Source organism: Struthio camelus, chromosome Z (genome assembly GCF_040807025.1).
Source record: "Struthio camelus isolate bStrCam1 chromosome Z, bStrCam1.hap1, whole genome shotgun sequence".
Taxonomy (NCBI): domain Eukaryota; kingdom Metazoa; phylum Chordata; class Aves; order Struthioniformes; family Struthionidae; genus Struthio; species Struthio camelus.
In genome coordinates, this window is record NC_090982.1 from 89041677 (window position 1) to 89068301 (window position 26625).

Genomic DNA, 26625 nt, shown 5'->3' on the forward strand with positions numbered 1-26625 from the left:
GTAATCGCGCGTTGCGGCAACGATCTGGATTCTGAGATTTCCTTATATCATCAACTTTACAGTATTTGGATCCTTTCACTGAATTACAGTCACCTATTTCCTTTTCATTCTATACTTCAGAACTATAAATGCTGATGATAATCCATGCCAGGTTATTAATAGTTGCTAATGGTCTCAGCTGCTGGTATACGGAGATACGGCCATGCAAAAACTGATCATCTGGGCACTGAACTTCCTCACTGGGAAGCCTACCCTAATGAAAGGAGAAGACTGGTGAAGAAGTGGCCTTCTGAGAGAAAGCCTGGAGTGACTTGGAGCTCTGAAGCTATGATATGAGGAGTTAAAACAAGACAGAGGTAACTAAAGAGGAAGAACTACGGGAATGGAGTGATCAGAGAATACCCTCTGTGGCAACCTAACAAGACCTGGTAGAGCTGCTTCTGTGAAGGAACGGAAAGAGATGATGGAAAAGCATGGGGAAAGAGCTAGATACAAATCTGGGAATGATGAAGTGAGCTCAGCTAAAGAGTAAGAAACTGGAATTTGTGGAAGAGGCTTGCTTTATCTTGAATTTGAATTTTTGGAAGAATCTGGTACCAACATGGTTCTCCTGGACTTAACAATTGGAGGGGACTCTAACAGATCCTCCTAAGAAGGGACACCGAAGTAGTTTTAGAGCATGACGCTGGGAAAGTCTGTGTCTACAGGTGCCAGTATTAACTGCATTATATGTAGCTTGCGAACAGGAGACTTTCATGTGAGGACAAAGGCTAATGACTTCATAAGCTGTACTTTAGCAGCTTGCAATTTTAGTTCCTGTACTCTGTTGCCTGGGCATAGGTCAAATCTGTCCTTCCCCAGGAAGACCTTTTGCAAAGGCTAGAGAAAATTTTCTGATTTATAGGCTGCTTGTGGAATCTCTCCAAAAAAAAGGCATCTTCTATTTCCCTTTCCCCTCAGCTCTCAGGTGTAAGGTGCGATCTGGACCCACAGGGGCTGCCTGTCAGGCAGAGGGCTCCGCTAGTGATTTTTCTTCTGAGTGGCCAATTTACTCTTTGCTGTAAAAACATGAAATGGGTAAAATAGTTACTGGCCTATCATGATCTATTTGTATTCGTGATAGGGCAATTTCACGAGTTACTGTGCTCTAGTTATTTGCCATATTCCTCCTGTTGGATGTCCCCAGTGCCATGCTAGAGTTTGCTGAACAGGAGGGAAGTCGGCAACAGGAGAAAAGGAGTTTCTGTGCTGCCACAGAGCAGAGCCTCATGTGTTCATTAAATTGCTGTTGGTTTTGTGTTACTGTACCAGATGCTGAGTAACGAACCCTGTTGTGTGCAGCTGTGCTCCGTGCTAGTGAAGTGACTTCCTCAGCCTCTGTATCTAAAGTCAATCACGACCTTTCTGAAGTGTGAATACCCCTTGTATTGGGGTGTGGTGATGAATCTGGATTTCCCTCCAGAGCTTTATTAATACATTTCGTATTTCAAGCAAAGTAAACATAGTAAAAATCACTTGTTGTCCTGTAAAAGCACAAATGGGTTTGAGGACAGCTTTCATGTAAACTATAGCTCATTAGGCTCTACTTAAGTACTATCATCTTGCCAAAAGATAACAGATAGATGATAAACGTGAAAGCAGTGGAGGGTGGGGCACGGCTGGGGAGGAGACTAGAGACAATTAAGGAAGGAGCAGAAATCAAATAAGGAAGTAATTTATGGCTAAATTGTGATTTGATTTTGCTCAGAAACAACCTAGCTCCCAAATGCCCAGAATATCTTGTTTCCTTAAAAAACCAGGATGTTAAATGATGAAAAAGCTTTTGCGAATAATAATCGTTGCTCGAGAGATCTGTGGATAGCTTTTGCTTTTCTCTTGCAGCTCCTGTGGTGGCTGATATTTATTGAAAAAAAAAATCCACAAAATGGTGACTCGGAGAACACTGAGTTCAGAGCCTGGCACATATCCCGTCTACAAATGAATCAGTTTTATTCACTTTGAATAGCAGGAAGCCACCATACAATTCAGTCTAGTTAGTTATGTGAGGGGGGGGGATAGATCTGTAATACGTATTCCCTGAACTTGTGTAGTCTGATATGCCTCTCTGAAGAATGGAAAAAAAAGAAAAAAAAGGAAGGAACCTGGAGCGGGTTATGTGATACTCGACTCTCATATGCCTTCTGCAATATATCATCCTTCTCTGCAGGATTATTGGGGAACAGCAAAAACTGCCAAAATGCTCATGTCGGTCAAAACCCTTTATTTTCCAAGGCACTTTATAGTTGTAAAGGTGAAGTTCTTGTTTGTCTCTGTCTTCATTACAGAGCCTGAAGTGGAGTAAAGAAATGCCAAGCAACAGGATCCAGTTCCCAGCATTAAAGGAGCTGGGAAGTGGGAAAACTGTTACTGGCAAACTTTCACTTGTTTCAATAATGTCACAGTGTTCTTTGATGCATGCAACCTGACGGCAATTCTTTAGTTCTGAGACACTTTATGAAAATAAAGATTGATTCCCCATAATTTCCTTGGGCTCACTAAACTATGCTTGCTCATATTAGGAAAAAGTAGTTACGTTGCATTAATTTCTGGGAAGAAGATTTCCTGCAAGACCGACAAAGAGGGCACCTTGACAGAGAGAGAACGAACACGTGAGCAAGTAAAGTGAGGGCAAGTTTGTGTTGTAACTGTAAATAAGAGTCATCTCAGGAGAATTATGTCTCCTTCTATAACTTCTCCCAAGCTAGGACAGGACAAAGTGTCTTCAAAACACTGTAACGGTGGAATCGCTGTGGACTACAGCGCTGAGCAAACGCTTTCCCTGAGTATTGGTGGAAACTTTCTATCTGATCTGAAAACCAAGGGTGGAAAACGTAAAAACTCAAGTAACTTCTGCAGTTAAATTAAGGCTGAGTAACACCACCTTTCATTTCTGTCCATTTAACTCCCATGTGTGTCCAAGTACGGATCTTATTCAAGGAAATGATAGCAAGTGGTTCACACCTCAGATAATTATTGTTTTGGTAAAAGGCTGCAGAATCCAGGGCCCCGAAAGCCGGGTGTTTTTCTGTAGCTGGATCCCCCTCGCTCTCGGGAGGCTGTTGTAAGTTTTTATTTCTTTAAGCGGCCAAGCTCCGAGCTGGAGGACCAGGAGCGGGCCGCGCAGGGAGGACTTTGTCGGTCACACAGGGGACAGCGGCTCCGGGGCAGGCTCGTGTGCGCAGCGGGGAGGGATTGCCGCGACCGGTGTGAGGGAGGAGCCCCCGGCACATGGGGTGCCTCGCCGCACGCCTCTAACGCCTCCGCGGGAAGGCTGGGAGGGAGGGATGTGCACCGAGAAGCTGTTTGGCAGCCAGACGATTTGTGTTGACTCTGCATTTCCTTTTGACGGGCCTGACTTGCTCCTCAGAATTCAGAGAAACCTGAATTCGGGCAAAAATCATTTTTAAATTAAAAGCGTCCCTTTCGTTTGTGTGCCTCGAGCTGTCACAGGGAGGCGGACAGCCTGTGGCCCGCGGCGCAGGCGCCGGCCGAGGTGCTGAGGTGGGTTCCCACCACGGAAGGTTCTGGCGCGGGAGCCCCAGGCTGCCCCGGGCGAGGCGCTGAGGGGGCGCGAGGCCACGGAAGGTTCTCTCCCCTCAGCCCTGGTGAGGCCTCCCCTGGAGGACTGCGTCCACTTCTGGGCTCCCCAGCACAAGAGAGACATGGCGCTACTGGAGGGAGTCCAGCGGAGGGCTACCAAGATGACGAGGGGACTGGAGCATCTCTGCTCTGAAGAAAGGCTGAGGGAGCTGGGGCTGTTCAGCCTGGAGAAGAGAAGACTGAGGGGAGACCTGATCAATATGTACAAGTATCTGAAGGGGGGGTGTCAAGAGGATGAGGCCAGTCTCTTCTCCGTGGTGCCCAGCGACAGGACAAGAGGCAACGGGCAGAAACTGAAACCCAGGAAGTTCCATCTGAACCCGAGAAAAAACTTATTTCCTGTGAGGGGGACAGAGCGCTGGCCCAGGTTGCCCAGAGAGGTGGTGGAGTCTCCTTGGCTGGAGATGTTCACAAGCCGCCTGGACGCGATCCTGGACAACCCTGCTGGAGCAGGGGGGTTGGACCAGATGATCTCCAGAGGTCCCCGCCAACCTCGGCCCTTCCGTGATTCTGTGACGGGCCGGGCGCTGAGGGGGCCGGCAGCCTCGGCAGCCCCGGGCGAGGGGAGGCCGCGGCCGGGCCCCGCCGCGGGGGGGGGGGGGCTGCAGCGCGGGGGCGGCACCGCCCGCCGCCGCCCCCGCCGCCCCTCCCGCCGGCACCGCAAGGCGCAGGGCGGGCCGCCGCCGCCGCCAGCCCCGCCCGCCGCGCTCTTTCCGCCCCCAACAACCGCGGCGGCGATTGGGTGTGCGCGGCCGCGGCCCGCCCCGCTGGGCGGCCGCGGGGCTCCGCGGTGCCGGGACGAGCGCGCTTCCGCGGCCGGGCGAGCGGCGCGGAGCGGAGCGGCGGCGGTGGTTCCCCTCTTCTCCCCCCGACCCGGCTCGGCTCTTCCCGCCGCCTTCCGCCGCGGGAGGCGGGGGCGAAGGGCGAGAGGGGCGAGCTCACCTGGGCGGCGGGGCCCCATGGCGGCCGCGGCGGTGGAGCCCGTCTACGGCCTCGCGGAGGACGAGGTGAGCCCCTCGCCGCGGGCGGGGAAGGGGCCGGCCTGCGCCCCCGTCTGTGCGAGTGGGGGGGGGGTGCGCGAGGGGGTGCGCCCGCCTGCCTGTGCGCATACGTGTGCGTGTGTCTGCCCGTGTGCATGGCCGTGCGTGTCTGTGTGCATGCGTGTGTGTCTGTGCCTCTGTGCATGCGTGTGTGTGTGCATGCGTGTGTGTGTGCATGCGTGTGTGTGCATGCGTGTGTGTGCATGCGTGCCTGCCTCTGTGCATATACGTGTGTGCATGCATGTCTGCTTCTGCGCGTGTGTGCAGGTATGCGTGCCTGCATGTGTGCGTGTGCATGTGTGCCTGCCTGTGTGCACGCATGCAGGTATGTGTGCTTGCGTGCCTGCCTCTGTGCATGTGCCTGTGTGCATGCTGGTGCCTGTGTGCATGCATGTGTGCCTGCCTGTGTGCATGCGTGTGCGTGCATGCGTGCCTGCCTGTGTGCATGTTTGTATGCACGTGTCATGCGTGCCCGTCCGCACACAGACGGGTGCATGCGGGTGTGCACGGGTGCAGGCGCGGGTGTGCGTGCCTGCCTGCGTGCACGCGGGTGTCTGTGCGGGTGTGCACAGGTGTGTGCCCGCCCGTGTACGCCGTGCGGGCGGGCGGCGCGTGGCAGCCCGGCGCGCAGCGGGTGCGCGCAGGGCGGTGCGCCAGCGCGGCTGAGCTGCGCGGGGGGAGCGGCGGCCGGCACGCTGCCCTTCGCCCCCGGGCAGCGCCTGGGTCTGCGCATCGTCCAGAAACCGCTGCAGCGCGGCCCCTCGCCCGCCCGCCCGCCCGCGGTGCCCTCTCCTGCTCGGTCGGCCGAGGAGGCTCCGGCCCTCGCCAGAGGCTTGCGGCGGGCCGCCGTCGGGCCGAGGGCTGCGCCCGCCTGGCCAGCACCGCTTAGCCGCTGTGAGGCCTCGCGGTCCCCCCCTGCGCGGCGGGCCCGAAGGCTTGGCTTTGTCCCTTTTTATCCTGCCTAAACTCGGCTTTCGCCTCTGAAGGCCTCGGAGCGGCCTCAGGAAGCGGCGAGCTGCCGGCGTAGGGAACAAAGAAAGAGCCAGGGCTGGAGGTGGAAAGAGCTGCTGCTCCCAAACGTCGCCCGAGGAGCGCGGGTGGCCCAGGTCGCCCGAGGAGCGCGGGTGGCCCAGCCCTGACCGTAGCCCCGGAAGGGGCCGGGGGCCGGCGGCCCTGCTCCGGGGAGACCCGGGCGAGGGGCCGGCCTGCTCTTTGCTTCCTCCTGTCCAGGAACTGGTGTCAGATGCAGCCTGGTGCTTAGTGCAGATGGAGCTTGATAAACCAGGTAGGACTCGCGATAGCTAGTCGCTGTGTTCCCCCGTTATCAGCTGATGTCTTGTGCGGCGCCGGGGGCAGTACTAGCGAGTTAAATACACGCAAGCAAAGCAGTCCGCTTTATCTCAGGAGAATGTGAAATACTGCAGTTAATACCCTTTTTCTTTCATGGTCTTGGGGAGGTACTCCTTTTTCTTAGTAGGCAGCATAACGAACCGTCGGAAAAGGGATAAGCCGTTACTGTTTTGTGATCTCAGTATATTGGTTTTATTGTTCTTAGTGTCAGGCAGGTTGCTTGCCAAGGTTATATTTTTAGAAAACTTAATAATAATAATGTAATAACATTATGGCCAGATTTATGGGACTAAACACGATGGGGTGTCTGCCAGTCTTCTTGTGCCGTGGAAAAAACTACGGCATGAAAAAAATCTTCTGCTTATGAAAGCTGTCAGGCTATTTTATTACCTATTGTACTTGAACTGCATCAAATCTAGGTGACTACTTCTAATTGGAAAGGAGGTTCTTCTGCTTGGGTGGCTGTTTTTTATAAAGGGAGAGGGTGGTTTGTGCAGGATTTGTTAGCTTATAAAGCTACGACAGCAATCTCATATAAATTATTCAGTGTGTGTGTGAAGGTAGGGAGGGGAGAAGCGAATGCGTTACAGAGGTTTGGGTTAAGATCATGCGTGCAAAATTAGACTAGAGTCTTTTTCCTCCCCTGTTTTGTTTTCGTAAACCTTCATGTGGGAACAAGTCTACCTCGCAGCAGCGATGGCTGCAGGAATCCCCAAGAACAATTCCCGCTGGCTGGTTTCCTCCTTCGCTGGACTCCCACTTATCGGAGTGCTTCTGGTGCCGCCTGATCACTCAGATAACCGGGAGTCTATTGTTGTGTGGACTGAGATGATCCTGCCTATTGCAGTGGTGCTGGAGGGCTTTTACGAGCTGAAGAAACAACTAGGGCAGCTGGGCTCGCTGTGTCAATACGGCATCCCGAAATGCTAGAGCCGCTTCGTGGAGGTTATGTGCACGCACGTTTTTGAATATATTAGCAAGTGTTAATCTATTAAATAAAACCCGTGAAGAATCTTGCTGTGTCCAGAGTTGGTGGCCGAAACAACGTTCAGTGTGGCTGCTGCTTTTGTTGTATGTGTGCTCGCTGGTATCTTTTGTCCGTGCCTTCCTCCTTGCTGTATGCTGGTGCTTGTGTAGAAGCGAATAAACTGAGAAATCCACCAAACAGAGGTATGCAGCCTTTGGCTGTGCAAACTTTACATACCTTGGGCCTGAGATGGAAGGAATCTTCTTTACATTGATAGCAACAATTACTGTGATAACGCCTCAAAGTTGCTACTAGAGACCAGGCCTGCTAAACGGTGCTAAGGATATGGTATTCCATGTGAGAAGAGGCATCTCGCTCTCACCTTCCAAGATAAAACCAAGCTGTTTGGAAAACAGCTACTTAGAGAAGCATACGTTCAGTCTCTCTGCGAGGTCCCACATCACAAACATACTGATGACTGCAAGAGTCATTCTGTCTGCTAGGAGCAATGATGTTATAGCAGATTGACTCTTGGTGTTTTTTTTTTTTGTTTTGTTTTGTACTGCTATAGGTTGTGGCTCTGGTGGACATTTTGCAAAATAGAACAGTGATAATCTAAAAATATGACGGTAGAGACCTCAGATGGAAATAGGGGGAAAGAAAGGGGGGAAGGGTGAGAAAATGCAGGGAGAAGAATATCACAGAATGGTTGAGGTTGGAAGGGACTTTTAGAGATCAGTCATCTGGTCCAACCCCCCTGCTCCAGCAGGGTCAGCCATAGCAGGCTGCCCAGGACCACATCCAGGTGGGCTCTGAGCATCTCCAAGGATGGAGACTCCATAACCTCTCTGGGCAACTGCTCCAAAGTAGAATTATAAGCAGTAAAGCAGTGTTTGGTAGTCTGATAGGCTGTAGTTTCAATACCCCAAAAGTCTAAATCGTTGTCAAGTCTTTGGTAAGTGTCTGAGCAAAGGAAGATGCTGAAGGAGGAGAGAAGACTCTCTCTGGGAACAGCAGCTGTAAGGAAGCTTTATAAAGGCACATCTAAAGAGCGACTGAGAAAGGCAAGTGTGGTTAGACAGTTTTATTGCACATTGGGTTCTGGGATGACAACTTCCCGTTAGTACCGGCTTGGACTTGACTTGGCTTCTTGATTTGAGAAACAAAATCTTTACTTGTCTTGAGAGACTGAATCATATATGCAGATGTATTTATGCTCTCTCTTTTTTTTTTTTTTTTTTTCCTATTCCTACCTCAGTTGGAAATACAGTTTGCAATTTTGTTGCGTACTTGGTGTTTTGTGTTTTAGGTAGGGCTTATTTATTTATTTATTTTAACTACATGTTCTACCATTTGCTGATTGGAAAAAGTAGTTATTTAAATTTAAGCTAGACCTGCTTAATGGCTTGCCATAAAAATAGCAGTATCTCTTACAAATAATTAAGCATAGGTTTAATTTCTAGTTATACAGTAGATGTGCATGTCAGTAGGACTACCTCATGTCTCAAATTAAGCATATGCTTAAGTGTTTGCAGGGTTTGTGCCTACGTTTATCTCTGTAAATAGCTATAACTCTCTGTGGGCATCTTCTTTATGGGCATCTGTTCATATTTTGTTCAGACACTGATAGGCAGTAAGACACTGCGTAGTTCGGGGACTTACTCAATCACAGTCAGCTGTTGCATTTTAGCCACTGACAGACTAGGTTTTTTACTGGCGTCTTCATAAATCTTCATCTTTGTAAATATGAATTATGAAAAATTTAGATTCACGTATTAACAAAGATTCGCTTTAAACCAAATGCGTGTCCTTCAAATACTATTCACATAGCCTACTGGCTGCTTAGATGCTCTGACGCAAGCTTTCAATACCAGCATCTTAAAAAATTCTGCGCCTTTGTAGCCAACAATGTTTGTTTCTGTTCTCCCGTAGAGCGCTTTCTTTTAACATAGGTTGTGCATCCCTAGTTGGTTGTGAAATTGCCGTTTGTTAAGAGCTCCTGTTGATAACAATGAGAGGCCTTCACCGCTGGCCTAGGGAGCGGAGAGAAAGGGAGCAAAACGTGAAGCAGCAATCCAAGTGATATAAGGAATTTTTCCCAGTTTTTTAGCATTCAGCTGTTTAGGGACTTTATGAACCATGGAAAATATCAGGACCATTAATTCTAGTAGTGAACAGATTAATTTCATGAACGTAATCCATTTTTTAGTCTTTTGTTTGTTGGTTTTTTTTTTTGTTTTGTTCTCTTAAGTAGAAAACGTCCGTTGTGACTTTCCAAGAGGGTTTTTGGCCCATATATAGTTTCGGGGCTTAGTGGTTGTGGAGAATAAGAAAGCTGATAAATGGCCATATCAGCCTTCCCCTCGCACCTCCCCCCAATTCTGTTCAAGTGGTGGTTAAGCATTTTCTTCCACACTAAAGAAATAATTTGTCTCTTAATGAAGTGGACCTCTCATTTCAGTTTGGGTTTCTTGAGAGTTGCGCCTAAACAATATTAACGTTTTTCATAGTTTTCCCTTCCCTCTTCCCAGAAAGCTTGAGTAGAAGCACAGACTTCTGTAGCTTCTTGTATTTTGTTTAGTTGAATAAATAAAGTATCTTTAGAAAAAGACCTTTGAAGAAAGTAATTGTTCATTACAACTTTTGCGTGTGTGGAAAAAATGTTTCTCTCTCTCGTGTGCTTATGTATCTTTAAACATGGGCCAAGAAAATGCTTAAACGTGAGCTGCTCTCTTTACAATTCCAACGTTCTTCTGATGAACTTCCATGAGTTTTGATTGCATAAGCAGAAATGACAGGCTCCTTCTTGAGCGTTTTTATTTTTTTGTTTTTTGGGTGATACATTGGAATTTGTCATAAAGGAGCTCGTGTTCATGGAAACTAACTTGATGCCTGAGAAATAGCTGCGTAAGCCTTGTAATAAATAGTTCAGGATCAGTCACTGATCCAGCAGTCATCACTGCTGCGTCGTCTCTTCTCTCATCTGAATTCGTGTGCGCGGCGCTGAGCAAGCGGCGGCGCGTGAGGCGTGAATCCTGGCGGGCTGCAAGACCTCGGGAGCCTCTGCGGTCCTCTGCTCTATTAAGACAGGATTTTAGCACGCACAACTGAAAACAGTTCTCAAGTACGACGGAAATGTTGCCTGTAGATGGGACAAATATCTTTAAAGTATGGGCGGGCTAACATCAGGGTAAAGAACAAAAACAGAAGTCGCCAGAACGAAGCGATGGTGAAGGGCAGTTAGGCTGTGAGGTACGCGAAGAAAACGGCTGCAATACGGTGGGGAAACCGTCTCTTTTGTGTAAACTGTTCCAAAATGAGGCATATGGGAAGTTGGCTTTTGTGTCTGTGTTTATATGTTCTCGATGGCTTTGTTACTCTGGAATGATGTCTCCTGAGGGTGCCTTTTCCCATACTTCGAACGTCATGTTAATGCAGTTCATCTGTGCGTTTCGCTGCGTCTGTGAGACGGGGCTTAGGAGGCTCCGGAAGGAATATGCTATTGCACTGCTTACCAGCGAACTTTATTTATGACTGAGGGAAGCTGCAAATCTTTTCCCTGCTTGACTCGGTGACAAAGTGGTGACACGGTGGATTTATTTCAGTGTTGGATTTCTCTATTTTGCATTTTAAACAAACCATAAATTTGTGAAATAAACACGGTGAATTGTATGTGTGGAAAGTCTGTGTTCTTCTAGATGAGGTAGTTAGATTTAAGATAACGTTTCCTGATGTTTTGCCTGTGATGCTGAAACTGTCTGAAGATACTCTTGCAAGAGCTCGTCCAGCTTCTGCGTCGCGCTTGTATCGCCCCAGCTGTCTCCGGGGCCAGGCCGTGATTGCTGGGTCCCTGAAACGGAGCCTGGGACGCTCTTTTTGAGCGGTATGGCTTGTTTGAGCAGGTTCCCAGCTCCGCTCCTCCAACGCCTCTGGAGCCCTGGGCGGGCGGCGGGGAGGGAGGCGAGGACCGGCTGCTCTGACGCGGGAGGAGCACCGCCTGAACGACCGCGTCGGGAAAACGGCGCCAGGGCATGGCTGCGGCTGGCGTGCGAGAGAAGCAGCTTTCACCTCGTAGTGGTTCGCCGTCGTCGCCGGATCTGAGCTGCGCCGCGGAAAAAGGGCGGCGCAGTGCTGAGCGTTCGGCCTCCCTCCCGGCGCCTCTTCCAGCTCCCGGAGCTCGGGCTTAAGGCATCCTTCACAGGAGGCTTTTGGGTAGAAACCAGTGGGACGAAAGCTGGAGTTCCTGAGATATACCTGTGGTGAGCGGCGCCGCGAACGCAGGTTCTTTAAGCATAGCGGGCTTTTGTTTCTGCTCTGAACAGTCTGGTTATATGAAAGAAAAATTTTGTCATCAGTGTGTGCGGGACCTCTTTGTGTTACAGCGGTGACACGGTGTCCTCGCAATAAACGGTTCAGAGTAGTAACAATTTGTATTGACTTTTTAAATGGGGGAGGAAAAAAAAATCTGAATTGGCTTTATAGTTTCTAAATGCATTGGCTTTCCAGAGACAGAACATAAAATTTTAAGTGATGGTTAAAAAGTTCAGATAAGGAAGCATTTCATAAATGTAAGGGCTTTCATATGCGCTTGTTGTGACCTAATAACAAAATTAATAGGTTGTGGTTGATGCAGTAAGTCAGTCCATTTTAGATTTTTTACAAAAGCTTGCATTTTAAATTTGCTTTTAATCAGTTTTTAACCTATTCTTGCCATTGTTACTGACACTAAGTAAATTCTAGCTTTAATGTAAAATTAGTGTTAATGTGCTTAAGGTAGTTTGCATTGAGATACGGGTCTTAGGCACTGCAATAATTTTATATATATATATATATATGTGTGTGTGTGCATATATATCTCTCTGTCTATATACATATCTGTCTTCAGAGACAGATACATCTCCTCTTCCCCTGCCCCCATGTGAAGTGAGTAGATGATTTTACGGCTTCGTGAGTGCAGGTGGGGGACTGTGCTGTAGGTAGTTTGATCTTTGCCTTCATTGTCACCTAAGCGCTGTTCTTGGGGAAAGGAAGATAAACATCTCTTTTGGTTCAGTGTTTTCAAGATTCGTATTATGGGCTGGCCATTGGAGGGCACTGTGTAATGGTAAAAGCAAACTCAGCTTTCATCAGTTTCTGCCCAGATACCATTACCTGGGAAGTTAATGCAGACTGTGATCCCCAAATCTGTCGAGACTCTTGCTATACAACTGAAAACCTTTCTGCTGACAAAGCAGTTGTCTTGATCTCGTGGGCACAGCTTTTTGGGAGTTGAATGTTTTAGGAATTTTTTTTTCTTTTCTTTCTTTCTTTCTTTCCAGGATTGGAATGCCAAATGAGCTTAGCTTTCAGAAAGGAAGAAAATTAGGATGTCAAGGAAGGAAGGCGTGCAGAAGTGCAGCTTGAGGGTTGGAGCTGCATCATTCGGATAAAGAGGGTTCAACAGGGTGTAATATTTATCCTTTCTAAACCAAACACAGCCCATTATGCAGCAGGGAATGTCTCCACGGATGCGCTGTGATCCAAGTGGCCGTGGCAGAGCTGGTGGGACTGGGTGCTGTTGCCTTCTGTTCTTGCCACGCTCGTGGGGAATGCGGCACGAGGCAGAAACACGGCAACTGCCGTGGCAGCTATGTAAAACACTGTGTTCTAGTATTGCAAGATCTGATGTAGATGTGGCCTGTTTAGCAGCTAAGTCACAGGGTTAAACCTGATTTCAGCTGTGTCAGGCTAAATTGACAATCGCTTTTAGTCCTACGGGATTATATAGGGCTAACACCTCTTGCTTAATTAAAATGCGTGGCATATAAACTAGGGCTTTTCTAAGAGAGCTGGAAATCTCCAGCACTTACACTAGCGGTGAGGGTTGGATTACTCTCAAAAGTGTAGGTCCATTAAAAAGTCATAGATGCAACATCAACGTGCAGCAGTAGCTTGAGTTGTGCAGTAGCTTGTTGTTGTTGAGCTTGTGTAAATTTCAGTGTCAGGGAATGGAGAAAATCCCACTAATTTTCATACGTTTCTTTCTTTTACTTTCTCCTAAATGTTTAATTACATGGAATAAGGAGGTTTTGCTATAGCAATGAAAGAAATGCTACTAGGCAGCTCTGTCCGTTTCTAAAAGAAATCAAGTGTAATCTTGTAAATACTTGGTTATTTGCAGTTAAGCTTGGTAAGAATGTGAATGGCAGGCTGAGTGACTTCTCTGACTTGCACACCAGGAGAAAGGAATGTAGTTCTACTGCTGGTGTGCTCAACTCAACTTGGCATGTGAGCTGTTGCTATTTCGTTATTGAAGTCTGCGAGGGGTTTTAACTTCAGCTAGAATTAGAACTATAGCTTTCAAAAGTACTTAGCCCACTGTCATGCCAACTTTTCCCATCATGGGGTTCTTAAAAAAAAAATAACTGCTGAGGTCTGATGTTGAAGTGCTTGAACTCTCTTGGCCCTCTCTTTCTGTCTTTCTTCCCCTCCCAAAAGGAAGAAAGAAAAAAAAATCATGAAAGAGATATTGTGCAAAAAAGCAGCAATTTACTGGTAACTTATTTTAAGAAAAAGATATGGTTAAATTAGGCAAGCTCAGAATCTAACTGCTGTTAAAATAGTTTAAAAACAACCCACAGAACTTGATTCTTCTTGAAATCTATTGTAAAATCTTTCCTCATCTTCCAGGGAATGTCTTGACTGAGCAGCAGACTTGGTGGGCATAATTGTGCATTTTTTTCTTCCCTCCATTCTTTTAACCTTATTTCCTGTGCACTGGCAGGATGTATATATTTATGAGAATCCTGATTTTTAGGAATTAGGATCTTTGCATAGTCAAAAGAAGTCTCTGCGTTCTGAGAACACTAGCGGGATACGTGGCAGATCTCCATTAACGTGCTGTGCTTTGCAGTTAAATTACAATATCTCATTTTTTGCCTAACTGCATGGATTAGTCTTGTCCTATGGGTGTCCTGCCAGCTCAAGATAGGTTTTCTTCTTTTTATTTAGTTTATCTGCTACAGAATAGCAGAATGGTGCAGAATCATGCTGTCTTTTTGTTGTTGTTGTTGTTGGCAGTTTCCAATTTGAATAATCCTGGCTTGAGGCTGGAAGTATGTTAATATAATCTGTGCTTTTATGTGTTTGTTTTAAATGGAAAACAGTTCAAACTCTTTTTAAATGTCTTTATGTAGATTATTTATACTGCATTACATGACAGGATTTTGGAAAGGCGTGGATAATGAATAGAAATCAGGTTCAGTAGAAGGAAGCCTTGGATGACCTCCTCATCAACTGTCTATCTGGTAACTGGCGTAGCTGAGAAACCCAGCTTCTCACCTCTTTCCAGGGAGACCGGACACGAGATCATGAGAACACGGTTTCATAAGACTTGGTGTCTTTGTGTGCATATAATCATCACAGTTCCAATTATGCTTTTCTCTTCTGTTCCCCTACTGCTATGGGGAGGATTGTGGTTGTGTTTAAGGTTTTTGGAGGATGAAGAAGCGTTTCTGTCTTTCAAGAGTTAAATGGTTTGGAAGATAAACTAACAGTAAGGAAGAAGTTTTTTGGGATACCTTGAGAGGAGGAGAGCCAAAGGTGTGTGTTTGTGTGCGTGTGGGGGGGTTTTTTTGTTGTTTTTTCCTTCCTTTGTGCTCTGCTTGCAGTTCTCCTCTTCCCCCTATTTATCCAGTTTCTCTGATAAGAAATAGAATTTCAGCTCTTGTTAACACCATGGAGGGAAGTAACTTAATCTTTCATCAACTTTTGAAATAAAAGTCAACAAAAATATGAACTTTTAATCACTGAGAAATTACAATAGAGACATTGCTTCACATTCTCAATATTTCTTTTTCCTGAAGGTCAGCGATGCTTTTTTCCTCCTCCTTGCTTTTAGTGTGTCTATATGAAATTTTGCCTCGTTCCTTCTGCTAAATGAAAGTAGAGAAATTTCACTCAATCCTCTGTTTATTTGAACAAACTTAAAAACTGGCCATTTACTTTTTCCAAAAAACTTCTTTGAAGGTTTTTTTTTTTGTTTTTGTTTTGTTTTTAAGATTTTTTCCCCATGGCCAGCTAGTGATAACTAAGGTATTCCAGCCAGCATATCGGAAGACCAAAGTTTTGCAGTCATCAGATCCTAACTCTGTTGTATTGAAAAGGATCTGAAAGATGAGTAAGGCTGACTTTCCCTTATAAACTGATTGCCTCAGTTTCTTAGCTTTGGCTGCAGAGATCCAGATTCTGGCTCTAAAGGGTCCTTGAGCCTGCAGTCCCTGGAAGCTAGGAGGCAATAGCATTGTAATGTTACCAGATGTTTGCCTGTATCTTATTCTCCTCAAAGTTTAGTTTTGGTCAGTGTAGGAAGCTGTTTTCTGGCCCAGGTGTGCATTTGGCTAGTGTATCTCCTCTCACGGATTAAGGATATCTGTTTTGTCCTTCTAGTTTTTCATATTTGCATGCACGCTTCCTTGTGCAATGTAGATTTGTAGAGTTTGCAGTAGAAAGGGCCAACAGATCTTCTAGTTCTGTAATAGCCAACTTCTGGCTCGAAAGCCCCAAGAGTTACCAGCTATTCAGGATCAGCTCCCAGCCCTGAGCCGCGTTGCTGTGGGCCGTGCTGGGTAAAGTGAGCCTGCTGTCTGGAGTGAGGTGAGCTGACAAGTTCCCAAACTGCTGTCCCTCAGTCATCCGGGAGGCCGAGCTGCATCCATTTGGCAGCTGAACACGGGGATCACTGGAAATCTGCTGTCAAGCTGCTGGGGTAAGATAGTCTCCACGTGTTTCAGTGTGGAAGGGAAGCATCAGCTTTGTAATGGGAAGCAAGAGGTCAGACTGAGGCCATCAGTGATGGAGACAATCCAGGTGTCTGAAAATGAAGTTGGCTTGAGTCATTATGGCTGCTCCTAGAAGGAAGAGGTTCTGCTCTGCCTCTCTCTCTCCCTAATCAACAAACTATCCTGAGGAGAAAGGAGAGTGCAGTCAGCCGGTGTCCTGGGTAGTGAGATGAGCGTGAGAGCAGATGCGGAGCCTCTGGTATCGTACAGCAGCGGCGTTGTCTGCTGCGCTGAGCCACGCAGCGCGAGAGCCGCTGTGCTCCTCTGAGCACCAGCCAGAGCTTTCCCTTGTCTGGGATGTAGCTGCTCTGGGGAAGGCAAGCTCGTCTCTTCCCAAAATTGTGTTCCCTTTTGGGGGCTTTGAGTTTTACACAGCAACAGGTTAAAATCAGACATTGAAATTGTTTGCTGTGCTTATCTCAGGGACAGTTGAATAGCTTCCAAGTGGATACAGGTTTTTAACCCAGTTTGTTAAAATAAGCTGAAACCCAGACTGATCAGTTCAGCTGTAGGCTGCAGAGCTCCCTCCTCAGCAGTGGTTTCCTGCTGCTGGGAGGGGGGTCAGGTACTGCTGTGGGTGGTGCAGGCTTCACTTCAGCCATCTGATTTTAATTTTGCAGCACAAGTGAGCTGAGCGTGACCGTTGGCTAAGGTGATTTGCTCCACTTGTGTTTAGCAGATGGAGTCAATGCTGCTAGTGTTAGGCTATGGCTTCTGGAGCAGCTGATGTGAATGACATGGCTTTCCAGCACTGAGAGGGAGGTCTTGCTTTCTGCGGCGCGTCTCCGGCCCTTCCCTGAGCTGGCACGGCTGCCGGTGAGCCGACAGCTGTCCGTGGCTGTGCTGGTGGTCAGAGAGACGTGAGTTGAGGAAAGCAGCAGTGGCTTGTGGCTGGGGCAGGCTGAGCGTGAAGAAGCGGGCAGGGCAGGAGGCACTGGTGGGTGGCAGTGAGTTATCTGGCTCTCCTGGTCTCGCCAGTCCGAGGCGTTGGCCAGGATCCTTACTGGCGAGACCTGTGACAGCTCTGCCTGAGGGCAGCTCGGCTGCAGCCTTCTGCAGGCGTGAAATGGACCTAGGCAGAAGGGGGGAAAGTACGGGTTTCCTGAGTTAGTCTCTTGTGATGTTTGTGGTGATGGGAGTGGTAGGAGGGGACATGTGATATGTGGACAAAACCGTTTCTCTTGTGCATCTGCTAAATTAGCCTTATTAACAAAGCAGCAAAATTGGTGCTTTGGAAATAGTAAGCAGCAACATTCTTGGCTGCTTAACCTCTGGGTTTTTTTGTAAGACAGCAATGTTATGTGTATTATAAAATATGAGTTTATCCAGTGATTGTAACTGTTGAACCAAAGGGACTTGAAAGTAGTGTGGCGTGGACACTACTTACTTCAGGGAACTAGGTGATAGCTGCAGGAGAATCTTGTTTGAGCTGGTATTTGCTTGCTTGGAATGTATAGTCTGACCTTCTGAATTGATTTTCAGAATAAAAAGTTTTGAGTAGATAAATTCCAAAGTCGAGTTTAAACAAGTTCTGCTAAGCCCTGGCCTTCATCGCTAATGTATGGAACATGTGAATAGAGTATATGCAACTTGATTTTATAGCTGTGCTAATTTTATAATTGTTTAAAGCCTCAGCGTTACTGGACTGGCTTCTGTGCTTCTATGTGTATGTGTGTTTTTTTTTTTTTTTTGCTGTTTTTTGTTTGGTTTGGTTGTGCTTTTTGGTTTGTGGGTTTTTTTTTTTTTAAATGTAGCCTTAGTGCTAAAGCTGTCACACAAATGGCTCAGTTGATGGGTGCTTGAGGAAATCGTGAACTTCCCTGCATTTGGGTATGAAAGGTGATGTAGGAGAATAGGGAGTGGCAAGCTGAGAAGCTTAACACCTGAGAAGTTACCTGTAATAGAGCTGCTTAACTACTTAAGTTATGCCTGAGGATACCTGAATGTATTACTGGTGCGTAAAAATGGAAGGCAGCTTCAAATCCATAGGACAGTGATGCTTCTCCCCTGCCCTGGGCGGCTTGAGCGGTGTTTGGTGAATGTCAAAATGCTGAAAGTGCTAAGTATCTAGAACTTTTTGGAGTGTGTGTGGTTTTTTTTTTTTTTTTTTTAAATTGCTCTTCATTTTTCATACTGAAATAAAAACATACTTAATTTTTGGTGTTCATATTTTAAAGATGCACATCAGCACAATACATTGCAGTGATACTCTGTAGGAAGCTTTATTGTTTTTAACAGCCAAAAATACATTTGAACGGGCGTAGACAGTCTAGGCATTGTGGAGGTACAGTTGTATAAACCTGTGGAAGTTTCTTCTTCCTGAGTCTCATCAAGTTACTGAATGAGTAGCATGTTTTTCCCTATAGTTAGGAGAGGTTTCATGAGCTGTGACAAAAATGATTGCTCTTAAGATGTGATTTTTCTCATACAAAAGAGCTAATTAACATTTCAGTGCTGCCGAAGTGGGGAGGATGAATGGTTTTACCCTTCTTTGTCTCCACCTTTGTGATCCCTCCCTATTGTTCCAGCTGGTACTCTTCTGATATGGAGGTAAATCAATACAATTTAGCCAAAAAGGATTAGAAATAAATCGCAGTTTGGGGCTGCTTAGCTTTCTGTTGCTCTAGTTAGAGTTGAATTTGCTTACTGTGCGGTCACGAGTCCTACGATTGCCTCAGATAAGCTGTGGAGACGTGTGGTTGGGCGGGAGAGGGGAAGACCTTCCTTTTGATAGCAGCTAGCTGTCTGTTAGTTTCGCTTCAGTTCCATCTCACCAAGACTTGTCACTCTAATATTTTATTCCTCGTTTCTAATGTCTTTAGAAAAAAAGTTAATGTCCTGAAGTCAGGTAGGAAAATAAGAAAAACAATGCAGAAAAATCCTATGAAAATTCTGCTAGAATTTTGGGTGAATCGTACCTAATCCTGCAGCTTTGGCCTTAGGAGGCACTTGTTTTCTTTCCTTGCGAGTAAATAAAACTTAACAGCTCTATTTTCCCTTGTGAGACAGCCTGGTCTCATCAGTATCTTGACACACCTGGGTCTTGGCAGTATTCGTAATGGTAATTCACCAGAACTTGCTTTTTGAGCAAAGATCTGTTAGATAAGGCATTAAATGGAGAGCCCAGGAGGTAGGACCCATTCTGTTAGTAATACCCTATCGCTATGCCTTATAGTTTTATCAGGCAGGAGGACTTCTAAGGTATTGTCACCTCCTCCTTGGCCAGGCCTTGTGCTAGTTCTTGGCTGCAATTCTGGTACTAATCCTCTCCTGATAGTAGTGGGATGGTAAGAGACTTGGAATGAAGCATCACCTCTATCCCTTCTTGGAAAGCATCCTCGTTAAACACCAGTTGGTGCCTCAGCCGGGTGAGAATCCCACAGGGGGTTCTCTTCCCTAACAAGCTTCCCCTGGTTGTGATTATAACCTGCTGCTTACCTGAAAGTAGTCTTTTCTGTGCAGTATCATTGTAGCTTTACTGACGCCTCGATGAATGAGAGTTACTGGGTATGCTTTGCAGCAACTTTTTTTTTCCCAACTTGTCAAAGAAATATGCTCAGTCAACATCATGCCATGCTACCTTCAGTGAGTTTAGGGTATTTGAACCGCCACTCATCTTTTTGTGCGTTTGTTCCTCAGGATTTGTAATGTAGTTAAGAATTTGCGTTGGGATTGGTGCATTACTAAAGAAAATTTTCAGTCATGACTTCAATTGGTGTTTCAATTGATTTACCACTGTTATGTGAATTGATTTAGCAAAAATTTGTATTATTCTCTCATCTCGGTAGCACTATAAAATTTACCTTTAATCTATAGTGTTATGTAGTCTAATTTTATTTTATCTGGTCAGTTCAGTTTTGAATCGCTTGTAACTGCACTCCTTTTGCTTTAGTTCATGCTCCTGAGAAGTTATTGAAGACCTAGTGCAGTGTGCTTAACCCATGAACGTTTTCTCCACCTCACCGTTGCCAGTTAGCTGACTCAGCTAGCATGTGCTGCTTGCTCTCACTTTTCCATGCCCTACAAGTGAAGGTCTCTCTTTTTGCTTCAGGTTCTTGGAACTTGCCTAAGAAGCGAAGTCGTTTACCCGTTTAGTAAACTTAACATGGTAGAGGAATTTGAATGTGAGTGTTGAAATCGTTTCCCCCCTTTTTCCTCAGGAGTCTGTCAATGGTAATGGGCATCGTTAAACATTGTCATCATCTTTTTTTAGTAATTTAGGACATATATTTCAAACACCGAAATTGAAGCATTTGGAGAAGTGACATTAGGGTCCTCAAACCAGTGTGACCCTGTAAGCTACAGTACATGCGCTAATAGCGTCTGATAACGCAAGAATATAGTGCAGAAGCGCTGTGTGTCGTTGTTTGCCTTTCTGTGGAAGCCTGCATTTTAGCACTTGCTGTTTTTAGTGTGGTCAGCTCTTGGTAGCCTGATCTTTATCAAAGAGTTGGGATGTTACTGAACTTAGAGTGCGATTCCCCAGCAGCTTAAACTGATCAGCATCAGGTTTGTCAGGCGCCCGTCCGTTCCTGCCACGTGCTCCTGTCCGGGTGTTGCGCTGGTCGTTATCTGACCCGAGGTAGGTCGGATCAGGAGATCAAACTAGCTGAAAATGAATCCTAATGTTGTGTGTTTTTTAAGATGCTTTCTGCTGATTTAATTCCCCAGGCTTGTTGAGGGATCAGGTGAGAACTGGACACACGGCCCACAAGGACACGTGGGCCTAGATGTGGGGTGGGGAGAGGGAAGGAGGGAGCACAACCCTGGCTTCTGCCTTGTTTTGTACCTTCGTGTACCGCTCTCCTATTGTAAGGATGGCTTTTGAGTCTTTAGGGTTTTTTTTTTTTTTCCAAACTTGTTTTGATATCCTTACGTTGCTGGGAAGGATGAAAGAACTATATGATTTACTGAATTAGATGGGAATTTTAGGCCAGTCTCTGTGCGGATTAATCTGGGTATGAGTTGCCTAACCTACTTACATTTTGCTTTTGTTTTGCTTGCCTTTGTTTTTACTAATAAAGTTTTAATTTATACCATTCTTAGGCAAAAGTGAGTGAAAGGAATGGGATGGTTGTCTCCAGAGGGCTCAGGGCTCCATCCCTAGTCCTTTACTCACTGATTCCCTGCTGTCCGTGTAGGTAGGTCAAAAATTGTATCTGAGGGCAGAGCTCACAAAAAAACTTGATTTTTGTCCTGATGTGAGTGAGTTGCAGAGGGTTTTTTTTAACTTGGGCTGTGTTTACAGTGCTTGCTGTGTCTGTTCTTAGTTGGCGTTTCTTCTGGCTAGTGTTTTTCTGTTCCTCTCAAGTCTTCTCTGTCCAGAGGTGGAATTCATGTGGAATTTCACTCTCGCAACCAGCTCTGGGCTGCTTCCCCGCAGTTTTGACCAAAGTTGTGGCTCTGCTGTCAGTTCTTTGTTCTGGGAACCTTTCATCCGAGGTGTTTCCAAAACAGAGCGCCTTTCTAAGACAATAGCAGTGGTTGTGTTTTAATAGTAAGAACAGACCATTTCAAAAGGAAGCAATTATTAAGAACATATGTCTTATTTTTTTTTTTTTTGCTATCTTCCCTGTAAGCTTGATATCTCCTGAATTTTTCTTGCTTTGGCATTCATAAGTCATGTGTTTGCCTAGCAACAGTGTAGGGTGGTTTTTTCTCTTTTTTTCTTTCCCCTTCAGTTTTTCTACTTGCAGGATATCAGGATCTTGTTTTCCGACTGCTACGTATTAAAGCAGACTAAGGCATTCTTCCCTTCCACATTAATGAGGATTAGTTCAGCGTGCAGTGTTCCTCGTTTCTTCTGGGACCGCAGAAACTTTATGCGGTTCTGACTCCTACGAGAAATGCAGATTGCTGTGATGCAACAAGGAACGGTGGAAGTGACTGACAGCCATGCTTTACACATAATGATGTCCCTTGACTTACTAATAGGTGAAAGTAAGCCTGAAATTTGCTTATTCCCCAAATCACAGGTTTGAAGGCGAGGCTACCTGAGAATTTTCCATAGAAATGTACTTTGAGGGCAACGCTCTGGTGTTTTGACAAGGATAATTTTACATTGAAAGCATTAATTCTAGTATAAAGCTTCTGCCTCCTACTGACAGTGTTTGGCTAAAGGCATGGTTGCTCTTTAGGGTCCTGCAGGCCTCCATTCTTGTTCATAAACAAGTTCTTCCTGCTCCCTTTCTCACCAAGCCCTGTGAGATACTGTGTTGATAGGGTGTTTGGGGTTTTTCGTTTTGTTTTTGAGTAAACAATTTTGGCTTTTGGAAATGTATTTTCCCCTTTCTTAAACTCTCTCAGTTTTTCGTTGTGTGTGTTGCTGTGGCTTGTATGGGTTTTTTGGTTTTTTTGTGTGTGGTGTTTTTTTTTTTTTTTTTTTTTTTTTTTTTTTTTGACATCTCAGATGAACAGTGGGCTTGCAGCTGCAGTTTGGTGGTCATCTGCTGATGGGTGCCCTTGTGGTGACAGAGACTAACTGCATGCTGGACTGCATCAGCAAGAGCATAGCCAGTGGGTCAGGGGAAGCGATGACTCCCATCTAGGTAGCCCTTCCAGGGCCACATCTGAAGCACTGTGTCCTAGAGCAAGAGAGTTGGACCAGAAGATCTCCAGGGCATCCCTTCTAAATTATTCTGTGAGTCTAATGTCTCTGTAGGACAAGTGTGCGCTATCTCATTGAAACTGCTTTGCTTAGACTACTACTTAGATCATGGGTATTAAGGATTTTAATTGCTTGGTACTATTGCACTTGTATACATGGGCAGTGATGTAGTATGAATTTCTGTGGACCAAATAATGAATTGTTCTTAGCGTAACTCGCTAGGTCTAGAATTTGGAATTCCATACAGTAATTGCTGCTGCTTGTGTTAGTTCCTAAGCTGTGTTTAAACAGAGCTCTAGCTGTAGTGTTCAGATAACTCTGAAAGCAGTGTGGCTTGCAGCAAGTGTCCTGCAAACATGTCATCTCTTACCTCCTCTGCCAAAATTCTTAACTGACTGTAAGAAATAAAATCCGACCCTTTGCATTGAAGGAAGTAAAAAAATTTCTGTAAATTAAAAGAACAAGTGACAACTGCATGTTTAAGAGAAGTAAAGACTTTCTAGTTGAAGACATATTGGTTAACGTTTCTCACTGCTTTTCACTGTTTTGCTGCCTTGCATCTTTGGCAACCTACCTGGTGCTCTGTGACTTTTATTTCCTGCTTCAGTCATCTTCCTGTGCAGTGTCAGTTACTTGTTACACAACAGGGTGAATATTTACAGTCTAGTACTGTTTTCTCCTAGCTTGTTAGTTCTGTCGGCTGCTTTAACTTCACTCTGACTGTAGCAGTTTGACTAGGTATCAAGAAATTGTGGTTTTTGGCTATGAAAGTACCTAGGCACAGAGAATGAATATATCTGCACGATACCTGCTTAGACGCTGTCATGTGGTAGTGTGTCTCTCTAGGCCAGTGGTTTTCAGACTTTCACTGGTAGCTAAGCCTCTCTTGATGAAATTGGCTGTGATTTGTGCCTCCATCTACTTTTCTCCCTGCACGGGCTTGGCACTGCTGCTGTTGTCTCCTCAGTCTGTATTAGAAAGCAGGCCTAGAGTTAGCAGGGATTAGATAGACCTGGACTCCAGACTGAGTAACAGTAGTGTGTTTTGGTGGTGTGGTGGGGAGTGGGGGTACGTGCATTTCCTGGGCTTTGGGGTTCCTTTGAGCAAGCTGAGAACTGCTTTTAGTTGGCTTTGAACAAACATCATCGGGGGGGGGGGGGGGCAAGAAAGAAAAAGAGGTATTTCTTTTGTTCACCTGTTAGCACAGTTGGTCTTTTCTTCTGCTGACCGGTTTAGCGTTTTCCTTAACAAAGTGCCATGAGTTGCTTACCAGGAATTTCATTTTTTGAAGCTGTTACCAAGTCTTACAGGCAGAGTTTACTAAGTTTAACATACACAACTGGAATTCAAAATTGTATGTTGGCCAAATAACCTTAGACATATCATGTAATGTTATATACTGTCGTTTTGAAACTAAATGCTAAAGTGATCATCTGTTAAATGAAACGACAGTTCTGTATGTAGTTGGAATTTGGTATCTCTGCAGCATTTCCTGTTTTGCCCCCCCCCCCCGACCCCCCTTTCATTTTGTGCGACCACAGCAATCGTCTAAGAGCAAACCAAATGCTGAAACAGAGATGGACTTTGTGAAGATCATCTTGTTATTTCGGAAGGGGGATCTACTTCATTTAAACCTACCAGCTATGCTTCTGTCGGTACAGCTCGGTACACAGTTAGCCACCACCGCTGTCAGAGCGTGCTCCTGGCTGACTGGTGTCTAGCCTACTGTCTGCCAGGACTCCCCTGCCCCAGGTGGTTGTCAGTAGAACTGCTCCCCAGCCTGTGCTCTTGCAAGGGTTTAGTCCATCCCAGGTGCAGGACTTTGCATTTGTCTTTACTGAATTTCATGAGGTTCCAGTTGGCCCGTTTCTCCATGTTGGCTAGGTCCTTCTGAATTGGGGACTTCCCCTCGTGCATATCAGCCACAGCCCCAGTTTGGTGTTGTCTACAAACTTGCTCCTTTGTGCAGAGGGTGACCTCCCTCCTTGCCTGCCCTGCCTTTCAGTCCTGAAGGGCTTGTATCCATCCACCCGTCCCACTGCGGTCAGAGGAGCTGTCCCACTGTGACTCGATTGTTCCAGTGGTGTTCAGTTCTCTGTCCATGTGCATGGCTCCTCTGTTTGTTTCCCAGACTGCATGCAGTTTTGTACAGGCACTCGGGGCATGCTTGCTTTCCACACAAAAGTTTCAAACATCGAATGTATGTTGGTAAGAACGGCATCGCACTGTAAACACCACAGAAGAATGAGGTAGAAGCTGCTGAGTTGCTTCGCAAGCTGGCTAGGACATTTTGAAGTGCCCTGGTCTGCGCTCCCTTCTTTCTCCTGTTTCTTCCAAAACCCACATCTGTGTTTTCCTGGGACAAGGTCCTGCTCTGATATGATGAATGATTGACCTTATTACAAATCTTCTGCAATGCATTGATTCTGAATGTGGCTTTTGTTCAGTGCAGTTGAGCTACATTTTGCCTCCAGAATGCCTGGCAGAACACAAAGTCCATCCTTTGTTTTGGATAATGAGAGCTGAATATTTTAATGAGTGTTCCTTAGTCTAGTCAGTGTCAAGTACCATTTTAGGAACAAGTGACTGAGCTAACCTCTGAGCTTTGTCCAGCAACAATCCATTTATTTATAGGATCTCATAAATTCCTAAGGAGTTCCCTATGACCAATTAATATAGCTAAAAACAAAACACACACAAAAAATCCCCAAACCCCTTCTACCCTCAGTATGTGTGCAGATTTACTTACCCAAAACTAAAAATCTCAATATGACAGTATTTCTTGTTTAGATTTTTTTTTTTTTTAATTCAGGTCTTCTGCTTTACTACATGAGAAAGATGAGCCTATTTTATTACAGGAAACAAACTTATCTTGCCTATTAACAGCATTTCTGTGATACGTATAGCTACCAGTGCTTTCTGGCTGCCTAAGGACTAAGTGCGTGGTTCACCAGTCTACGCACCGAAAGCAAAACATGGCTCTAAACGCTGCTGATCCGAACTGGAGATCACGCAGACAAATACATGCTAACACGGCGTTTAAATACTTCATTTAAAACAACTTCAGAAACCAACAGTAAGTCAGTTGTCAACTGTTCATCAAGTAGTCTGCCTCCAAGCAGAGATTATATAGTTTTACCTAGTCCCCTTGGTATGCTAGTGATAAAATTGCGAAAATTGATTATTTTAATGATTGTATTAGTTGGGGTGTGCCTTTAGCCTTTTTTGAGCAGCAACCTCATTTCCCTTAAATAAAAGCAGTTACTACTGTTCTTCCTCCTGAAAAGTGGCTTAAATTCATGTATGCCTAGGAAATAACTTCTCTAGCTAAATTACTTAAATTAGTCATGCTCTTGTTAGTCTTTTTTTAACTATAGCTATTTTTTTTTACATTGTCTTAATTTTTGTCCACCTCTTCAGTTGTTTATAATGTGTCCTCTTATGTCAATGCACGTGTTAGAGAAGGTAACCATCAACAACTTTGTCAGGTTTGCTGTCCTTCTAATCGGGAAGTGAACTTCTCAAACTTAATCAATCTATGCCTGAATTAATAACTGCACAGTTTCTTCATGCTAGTTTATAAGAGACTATAGTTTTTTCACTATAGCAGAGCCCTGGTTCCTACAGTCCTAGCCCTAGTTCCTAAGTTTAAATGGGAATATTCTTTGTAAGAAAGCAAATGAGTAAAAATCTTTGTTAAAGGCTACAGGCTTTTTTTAAAGTGAATAGGAGAGAAAGAGAAAAGAGGTAGAAGAGCTATTAAGAGAATATCTGACATGGGACAAACAAAGTTGCTCATCCACAATGCAGCTTGTTGCACAGTACTTCCCACATTTTCTCTTCTGTTCCCCATATCCTGGACACGACATGATGGCTCTGGTGCGTGGATGGACAGTGTGTGCAGTGATGACCTCCAATTCTGATTACTGTGGACTTTCAGTTCAGAATAAGTCTTTTTGGGAGAGTACTCACTCCTGAGTAAGCAGTAATGCAGTGTTTGTGCCGCTGCGGGGCTGTTCTTCTGTGCCTTTCCACGGGTCATGGGGTTTTTGCCCTGATAGTCATAACTAAAAAGTAACATTCACCACTCTTGACTAACTGTGCCGTTACTTCTGCTTTCATAGATACGGGTCACAGAAGTGAAGAAAATAAATAAGCAAGCAATTCTTGAGTTGGCAGTAGACTATTCCTGGGAGTTAGACC

General features: G+C 45.5%; 1 protein-coding gene across 6 annotated transcripts in view; it reads left to right on the forward strand.

Annotated features, from left to right (window-relative positions):
• Positions 1 to 4415: 4415 nt before the first annotated feature.
• LOC138060863 (E3 ubiquitin-protein ligase NEDD4-like) overlaps positions 4416 to 26625 on the forward strand; it is a 214196-nt gene continuing 191986 nt past the window's right edge. For 3 of the 6 annotated variants that reach the window (XM_068926753.1, XM_068926754.1, XM_068926755.1), the window contains exon 1: positions 4416 to 4646. In XM_068926753.1, coding sequence (XP_068782854.1) covers positions 4599 to 4646 — 48 coding nt within the window. In that variant the 5' untranslated portion in view covers positions 4416 to 4598. Of the gene's footprint in view, positions 4647 to 5311; positions 5965 to 16314; positions 16468 to 26625 lie in introns of those variants that run through there. The other 3 variants (XM_068926767.1, XM_068926763.1, XM_068926764.1) reach the window with 3 other exon arrangements.